General features: G+C 41.4%; 1 protein-coding gene across 1 annotated transcript in view; it reads right to left on the minus strand.

Moving 5' to 3' along the window:
• Nucleotides 1-9,679, minus strand: part of CEP112 (centrosomal protein 112kDa) — a 353,141-nt gene that overhangs the window by 108,793 nt on the left and 234,669 nt on the right. Inside the window, exons 22-23 of the mRNA XM_015572412.1 lie at nt 9,235-9,297; nt 3,002-3,151 (exon numbers count right to left, since the gene is read on the minus strand). Coding sequence (XP_015427898.1) covers nt 3,002-3,151; nt 9,235-9,297 — 213 coding nt within the window. The remainder of the gene's footprint in view (nt 1-3,001; nt 3,152-9,234; nt 9,298-9,679) is intronic.

The following is a 9,679-nucleotide window of genomic DNA, read 5'->3' on the forward strand; positions in this document are numbered from 1 at the left end:
AGGGGGTGGGAGCTTTTTGACTCGAGGGCCACAATGGGTTCTTAAACTGGACCGGAGGGCCGGAACAAAAGCATGGATGGAGTGTTTGTGTGAACTCATATAAATTCAAAATAAACATCATTCCATAAAAGGGTACGGTCTTTTTTTTCAATAGTTTTATTCATTTCAAACAGGCGGATCCGGCCCGTGGGCCGTAGTTTGCCCACGGCTGCTCTGGACCATCCAAGTGAAAATGTGCCGCAGTGGTTAGAACTGGACTGAGAGCTCAGAAAGGGTGAGCTCTGGGTGGAGGTGACAATTCAAAAGTCATTTGCATGAATGCTTACTTGAGGGGATGAGACAATGTAGGGATAGTGCATACACAGCAAGGAGAAGAGGCCTTGAGTAATACCACCATTTAAGTGCTAAGAGGAGGAAGAGCAGACGGGACCTGGGAATGGGAGGAGGCTTGGGAGTGGCAGCTGAGCTGGGAGGAGTTGCCGTAGAGCGGAGGGGTGTCAGAGGCTGTTTCCAGGGCAGATGGGATCACTGCTCCTAGGCCTTCCTGGGCTTCATTGGAATGAGCCCAATCTAAAGGTGGGGTCAAACCCAGCCAGCCACAGCCGGCAGCAGAGCCACACCAGAGATCTGCAGACACCTTGCAAGAAAAAGTAGTGTCCTTTCTTATAAGTCGCTAAGTTTGGGGGATTGTTTCTTATGGAGCATTACTGTGACGATAGCTGACTGACACAGGTTCTTTGTTAAATGTTATAAGGGAGTCAAAGAGGCTTCTGAGGTAGATAGCAGATTGAACTTCTCTCCCCCAACACCAAATAATGTGAATAAATAGCAATAAAAACTAGCAGAAATGCACTAACAGCACAGAAATAGGGTAGAGCAAGGTAGACATCATACAAAACCTCTCAACCACCTGCAGTCAAGGAAAGATACAGGATTCTGGAGCACACCAGAGAGGCGCACAGTGACAACTTCAAACTCTGCCAATGTCCCCGAATCCTTATTTCATAACAACTTCACAAAATTCCAACAACTGGTGCTGGGGACAATGCTCCAACCAACTGAGCCACCTGGCCAGGGCGTTTTCCCTTTTGCTTATATTGGAATTCAATTTTTATTGAAATTTGAAAATTACCTACCAGTTGGTATTTGGACATCACTGGAAAAGAAATTAGCATAAAATGAAAGTTGAAACGAAGTGTTCAACTCAGCTGTACAGGTCAATGAGGATTTGCTGTGCATTTATAAATGAGAAGAGTGCCAAAGATTTCTTTCAATTAGCGAAATATGAAAAGGAAACATTTCTTCTGTCTTATATCACATGTAGGGGAAAAGAAAAAGCTCACAGATAGAACTATATAGGGGAAAATATCATTAATAATAACATAAGTCCTTTCTTCTAAAGAGAGGAGGTTGGATGTAATAGCTTCCAAGGTTTTGTTCATACCTTAAAGCAGGGGTTCTCAAACTACGGCCCGCGGGCCACATGCAAATACAAATATTGTATTTGTTCCCGTTTTGTTTTTTTACTTCAAAATAAGATATGTGCAGTGTGCACAGGAATTTGTTCATAGTTTTTTTTTAAACTATAGTCCGGCCCTCCAACGGTCTGAGGGACAGTGAACTGGCCCCCTGTTTAAAAAGTTTGAGGATCCCTGCCTTAAAGGTTTTTTACTCTATTCGGGGTTGCCCAGGCTTAAAACGTATCCTATATAATAAAAGCCTGATATGCAAATCTACCAAACAGTGGAATGACGGGTCGCTGTGATGCACACTGACCACAAAGGGGCAGACACTCATGCAGGAACTGCTCCCCTGGTGATCAGTGCTCACCCACAGGGGGAATGCCGCTCAGCCAGAAGCCGGGCTCATGGCTGGTGAGCACAGCGGCAGTGGCAGGAGCCTCTCCCGCCTCCGCTGCAGGTGGGCGGTAAGGAGTGAAGGGTCCCAGACTGCAAGAGCCCAGACTGCAAGAGGGATATCTGACTGCCGGCTTAGGCCCGATCCCCTAAGCAGGCAGGTGGCCATCCCCTGAGGGGTCCCAGACTGCGAGAGGGTGCAGGTCAGGCTGAGGGACCTCCCCCCTCACCCAGTGCACAAATCTCTTGCACCGAGCTTCTAGTCTATATATAAGAAAGAAACTTACATTAACACTAACATTACCCTAACTTACTCAGATCATCTACAATGGGCTATAGAAAGCAAGATGGGTGTTAGGCAGAAAAGGGCAGTGATAAAACCCAAATGTTTCTTTGCTTTGTATGATCACACTACATGCTTTAAGCATTGCTCTAACAAAGTAAAGTCACCAAAAAATAATCCTTTGCTGAGAATTCTTAAAATATTTTTTTTGTTCTCTTCTAAATCTTATTTATAAAGGTTTCCAGATGCTTATCCTCGCAGATTAAATACGCATGAGGTGGACAAACACAGGAATACTCACTGCTCTGGAGCCAAGGAAATGCCCATCACCCCAGGAACCAGAGTGCAGGGGGTGTCTGTTGCTATGAAAGGTGTGCCTTTCTGAAACTGTTTGGAAACCACCTAGGTACTCAGCATACACATCCGAGCACAGCAAATAGTTGGAATTCCAAACCTCAAACAGGTTATTTCTCATCACACAGATGCATAATGAGAGGATGTGGGCAGAGAACAGGATGCCAATTGGAAGCTGACTTCGGAGTTTATTAGCCAGCAGTCCTGGGCTGAAAGAGTCATCCTAATATCAAGAGAACGTTCCAAAGTGGTTTTCAAGAAAGAGCACCGGGTGGTTTTTGAATATGTGTTCCATGTGAATGGAGCGAGTTTGCCAAAAATGACTTTGTATGCTGGCATGTGACCTCTCAGAGGGAAGCGGCCTGAGTCACCGGACACATCAAAGGTGGAGGCCAGTGAGTGGGGTGACTGCAGACTGTGTGGACAAGCCAGATACCTGCAAGCATCTGCCCCCTTTTAATTACATGGCAGCAGCTGGGACCACTGGTTACTGAAGTCTTCCGATTACCTTGATTGCTCGGTCATTATCTCTAATCAGCTGCTTCTTCTCATCTTCAAACTTCTGGGTAACATCCTGCAGCCGCCTTTCCGCAGCGAGCTGCTGCCGGCTGCTCTCTTCTTTCAGGGCGGAAATGGCTGTCTGGAGCTCGGAGATGGTCTAAAATGAAAACAGCATGCGATCACTCACATTCTTCAGCGAGAGGCGTCTACTTCATATGCATTTATGCTCAACAAAAGAATGGGATTGGCAAGACTCTACTCCACAAACTCAGTATTTCCAATTAACATATCACACACTATAACGCATGAAATTCCACCCAATAAAAGACTGTAATAAAAATGGTGAATGGTGAATAACAGCTGAACCAAATATATTTGGAGGACATTTCCACGATAACATTCCACAATATTTACTCATCAACAGAAAGAATATCTGTGATCTCAAATATATGAAATGCGTCAGATCTTATGTTACTGAGAAATATACTTATTGGAAAGAAAAAAGCTATTGTGCCTTGCCTAATACTTTGAACTGTAATAACCAAAGAAAATAAGGAAGAGTTCATTCTCCATAGTTACCTAATTCTACACAGCAGTTTTTGAGTATTCACCAACGGCCGAGTAATGTGCTAAGCACTGTAAGTTCCTATGGAGGCATTATTGCCCATCATCTATTAATGGAGAAACAGAGGCACAGAAAGAGGCCACAGATTTTACAACCAAGGAGACAGGCAGGACTTGAACCATGCACAGTCCGAGCAACTGCTGCACTAATTGGTTCCTCAAAGCAGGCTACTTCGAACAGGTTTTGGGATTGAAGAGAAGTTTATGATGACACAGTTCCAAAAAGGTTGCTTTCTTCCTAAGTGCTAATATATTCATGAAAGTTGATTTTGGTCCAAATAGTGTCATTTCAGAGACTCCTGGAGTATTCTCTACACTTGAGAACTGGTTCTCTCTATGACTGGGTGCCCTCCCAGTTCTCAACGCAATCATCTGGCGAGGGAGCTTTGAATTTAATGGGCTGACTCTTCCTTTGGTTTAGATGTATCCACTTCCTTTCAAATTCAATAGTGATGACTTCCAAAAGCAGGAAATGGTGGTTTCTTCTAATAAAAGAAAGAAACGTAGTCCTGGTTTAGAACAGAATTCTGTTCGTTCTAAGGGAGAAAGGCTGGTTGATGAAAAACACCAGAGAAGTTAGGGATCTTCCTTGAAACTCAGTTTTTCCAGCTATTATTAGATGACAACACCAGTTCACAACATTATAAGGCAATAAATAGAAAGTGTCTGGAGTCTCCCAAAAGCCAACTCCTATGGAAATATTAGTTGTTACTACTGACAGAAATAACAGCACATTTACAATAAAATGTGGGGTACTTATGCTTTTAGAAGGGAGCTAAATTCACTGTAACAAAGCTTAGCATTTAGAATTTGTAAAGAATCAAATACTAAGACAATTGTGAAAGAGATGATAATAGCAGTACAGTCGTATTTTTAAATGCAAACTCGACCCTTCTGCTGTGAGTTGGGGAATTCATTTACTGAGAAGGAAGATGTTTTCATCTGTTTCTTGAATTTTGGTGAAATGTTTCCATTCTGGCATCAGTTCCATTAATTTTCATAGCACTTCTATGAAACAGGGAAGGTTAAATTTTTACAGTAAATGTCAAAAACTGAGGCACAGAGTAATGAACTCACTCACAGTCATAGAGCCAGAGGAGCTGGAGATAACAAAGAGCCAGATTTCCTTGGCCCAACATGAAACTTGGGATTGGTATTTTATAAGAACATGGGGCCAAATAGCAAAAATAACTTACTCTCTCAATGACTATTGCAGTGTTTCAAGTTGAGTAAACTACAACTTTGCAGAAGTGGAGAGTTTAATTCTGTGTTCGATTTGTGTGTGTGTGTGTGTGTGTGTGTGTGTGTTAGTTCTCTGCAATTTTATCGCGTGCATAGATTCATATATCTATCATCACAATCACGCAATGCATTTTTAAAGTACAGAGTAATTTCATTTCTTTAAAAAAGTAAGATTCAGATTAGCTTTATAATGGAAGATAAAAATATTTTGGGGTTCTTCAAATGACAAGGGTGTGAAAGAGCGATCTCTCATATTCAGAAGATTTATGACAAGAACACGTCAGAAAGAAAGAAATGCAGGTTTTAGAAAAAAGCATGCTTGCCTTTGTGTGGGAAATTAAACCTTACATTCTTTGAGGGAATAATGAGATTATTTTTGGGAAAATGAGATTACCTTTGGAAAGTTAATTTAAAAACGTATGAAGATATAGGGAGAGTGTCAAAACATTTCAGGTTGGACAGATAAACAGATAAATTGGTTGACAGACTGATAGATAAGATGGCTACAGAGACGTGACTAAAATATAGATAATTTTTAAAAACTGATTTGAGATTTACTTTAAGATAGAAAATAATCATACTAACTAGTTTAATAAGCTTTAAGTAAGGAACAAAATTCCCCTGGTTGCAGACACAGAGTATAAGGGGATAGGCTATTTTCATCTTAGCTCAGTGCACATAACTGGCACCCAATAAATACTTAAGTAGTAGAATTATAATCAGAGTAAATAAAAAAATAATTACTTGAAATAGTATATTGAGATAAGCTAGCCTTTCATAGAAAAATTTCTGAGAAAAATGAAAACTAATCTATACAATCCTGATCAAACGCCACCAGTTTGGGTTGAGTCGTAATTAAAAACCATAGAACAAAATGCCGCCACTCAACAAAATGTACCTGCATTTGCTTCCGAGAAGGAAGTGAATTAGAGTGTTAAAAATTAACATTTTGGAAACAAAAGGTGAGTTCTCTGAGGCTGGTACTGTAAGCAACCTATTCCATGAAAGCTATCACAGTTAATAATGATTATTAAGCAATTAATACTTTGAATTAATGTTAGTGGTTTTATTAGGTCTTAAAAATAACAGGATTCTAAATAGAGGTTAAGATTTTATCTTTAACTCACTTAACTGTTTTTCAGGTCATAGAGGAGTTGGGGATTTTTATGAAGCTCTTCTGTAAAATACAATAGACAAGACAAGGCATCCTCCGGGAGGTTCAGCGAGCACAGAAGATCCTCCTAAACTAAGTGGAAGAGGGGCTCCTTGACACCTTTTGCATTCTGGGCTGTCACCCTGGAGAGTGACAGGAAGGCTGGGTGTGGGACACATGGCGCAGGCCCGGGCACTGATCTGCAGGGTATGTGGGAGCAAGTGTGGGCAGCTGGGAAGCCGGGCCCTGGCAGCGAGTGGGTGCTGGCATCCAGCTTTAGTTTTCTCACCACCACTTATACCCCTGCAGATGGCAACATCTTTCTTTGACCAAGTAAGTCAGTTGAGTGGGAACCAGCATAAGAATTGAAAAGGGAGGCTAATATGTAATATTAAGATAGAAAGAAAAAATACATGACTCCGATAGAATGATCCTGGAAGTGTGCCCAGCGACGAAAGGAACACCATCCTGGTGGGCGTTGAGAATCCCAAAGGGGCACAGTCCTGGATACGCCAAGGGTTTGGTGTACATGGTCTAGTAGGTCCTAAACGCTTGATAAAATCTTAAAGGTTAAGTAACTTCCTTTAAGGGAGGAAAATGTTTAAAATATTTTCCAATGTAACTGATGAGTTCCTGGTTACCAATTCATTACTAAGGCATTCATCTTGCTACTTTTTTTTTTGAGAGATTGTTAAAAATTTAATAAAGTTAAGCAGCTCTGCTCCTGCACTCTCCCAGCTTAGACATTGAATCAGAGAATCCAGTAACCAAACTGGAAAACATAAAAAGTCAGTCCACGGTCCTGTTTTACAATGTTTATTTTTAAATCATCTGTTTCTCTGAACTGACTGATCGGCGATGTTTCTCATATTTAGCAGTGGGCTAACAAATACTGACAATGTGAGGCTGTCATCCATCTGTTATGAGAAGGATGGACTATCTCTTACTATGTTACTAGACCGTTTTGAAGGTTTTTTCTGACTTGGCGCACACTGGCCTTTCATTTATGAAATGATGGTCATAGGACATGGCAGTTTTACTAGTTGGTTTTTCCTCCTCTTCTTCCTCCTCCTTCTTCATGTCTTTCATTGGGAAAATATTCAGCAGCCCTTTACCTCTCCAAATTCCGGAAGTAGATTTTTATCCATGTGCAAACACCCCAAAATAAACTAATTTTTTGCCCTTTCCATACCCTTTCCCTTCTTTGCTCCCTCTTTTCCTTTCTCAATGCAAGTTTCATACTATCATTGTAAGAGCTAAAAGTGATTAAATGCTTTGCTAGCTATAGGCTCTGCACTAAGCACTTTTGTGGTATTGTGTTACTTAATCCTCCGAGTAAGCATTACTCCCCCATTATACAAATGAGCAAACTGAATTCCAGAGAGGGCAGGTAACTCGCTCAAGGTCATGTAAGTGGTAGGGCTGGAATTCCAATTCAGGTCTGCCGCCCTGGGAAGCTGAGGTGATCTTCCACACTCACTTCCATTTAATTTGCTTTAATACCAACTAATCGGCCTTCTTCACACATTCCTCTAGATAAACTTCAACACCCCTGGTTACACTCCCATCATGGAAGCATTTTGTCAGCTATCTTCTATCTCACTTTCGGTCTGCCTCCCCCATTTAATATAAAGCACAAGCAGCAGGATGTGATGCATGCCAGCTGGGCGGTTTCCATTATTCCAGTTTAAACTTTAACTTTCAGAGTAATAAGATTTCTTTTGATTGTAAGATTTTTTCTCAGTGGATTATAAAGGATATTCCCCATGTTTTTTCCTCAAGGCAGGCAGGTCTGGAATAAGGGCAGTCAAGACAATCATCATCTTTTTTTTTTTTTTTTCAATCCTCACCCAAGGATATTTTTTCCATTGATTTTGAGAGAGAGTGGGAGGAGAGAGATAGGGAGAAACATTGATGTGCGAGAGACACATCAATTGGTGGCCTCCCGCACTCGTCCTGATGGGGGCCCAGGGATTGAGCCTGCAGCCAAAGGTACAAGCCTTTGATGGGAATCAAACCCGCAACGCTTCAGTCCGCAGACCGACACTCTAACCACTGAACCAAATTGGCTAGTGCAACCATCATCTTTTTAAATACGCACATATGAGCCTTCACTTGAAGATTTTTGATTTCCTAATGGGATGTAAATTATGACATATGCACATTTTTGAAATAATTGTAGAATTTAAGAAATTTCATGATTATCACCACCACCAAAATTATGTGATATAAAAAATGTGAGGGAGTGGGTCAGGCTGGGGCAGTCAGATCCAGGTTGGATCCTGGCTCAGTCATTTGCTAATTATGTGACCTCACTTTCCTGAGCCTTAGTTTCCTCAAGTGGAAAACTAATAATAATTCCTAGTCTCAGTGTTATTATGAATGAAGACAGACTGAGTCAATACGGTTAGTGCCCCATAAAATTCTTGATATTAGTATCATTTTGTTGTTGTGTTGCTGTTACTACCAATTGTGTGGTAACTCATAAAATGGTACATACATTTCAGTTTACTACCACGTTTCCCTGTATACATTAAGAAAAGTTGAGTTACAAAGTCATTAGTTATGATGCCACAAAACTAAAATGAAAGTTAGTATTTATTTAGTTAGAATTATTCATACAACTAAGGAATGCTTGGGATTCCCTGGGTGCTGCTCTAGAATAGCCTTGTAACAACTCACGCAGAGAGCACTGTAAGCATCATGTCAAGTAGAGAAGGCATCAATTATTGGCCTTTTCAGACTAAAACTACAAAAGTAACAACACACAGCAAGCTATGAGTGGAGGGACTTCTTCTTTTTCCCAAAGGAGCCAAGAGTTGAGCTGGTAATTTAATGCAGACACTTGCCATTTTGAATTCTGTTGTTAAGCTGTCTTTACTGCGGCAAAATGGAATATTGCAAAAAAGCACAGATGGTATCAAACTGCTTACATCACAGATGTAGGCGTGTGCCTCCAACCCTCATGAAATATGCTTCGGCCTGGGCTTGCTCAAGTGCACAGGCTGGTTCTACCACATGTGAGTGTGTGTTCACATGGTTCAATTTAAAAAGTTTTTTTAAATAAAAAATATTAAAAGCATATATTACTTATCCATGTACCCATCGAAAACATGATGCTAATCTGTGAGGAACTGGAGAGAATGAAGTTTAATCCTAACATACAAAGGCTTTTATGCATATGTTCTTCTCGTTTGGCTTTTCTCTTCCAACCTTCTTACCTGCAAAGATTTGGCAAGCTTCTGGGTGTACTCCTTCTCAATCTGCTTCAGTCTGCTGTTGGCCTGAAAGACACACGGACGTGAACACACACACAGTGACCTGTGAGCTTGGTATCTTGCACATGCCTATCACCAGCAGCTGGGCTGGCTGCCAGCTGCACCGCCCTCTGGAGCAGCCAGAAAACCACAGGGCTTGTCTTTGATCCAGCGCCAACTATTCATCACTTAAAACGCAAAGAGCAAAAGAAAAAAAAAAGATTTCTCCTGCCAATGATTAGACAAACACAGACTTCTGTGGAGAGACAGAGAAAGGGAGAAGGAGAGACAGAAATAGACACAGAGCAAGTGTGAAGGCTCAGAAGGTAAAGTGGGGAAGGGGAGAAGGACAAAGGAGAAGGAGCAGGAAGAGGAAGGGGGAGGGAGTGGAGCAGGAGGAAATGTAACA

Source organism: Myotis davidii, unplaced genomic scaffold (genome assembly GCF_000327345.1).
Source record: "Myotis davidii unplaced genomic scaffold, ASM32734v1 scaffold69, whole genome shotgun sequence".
Classification (NCBI taxonomy): domain Eukaryota; kingdom Metazoa; phylum Chordata; class Mammalia; order Chiroptera; family Vespertilionidae; genus Myotis; species Myotis davidii.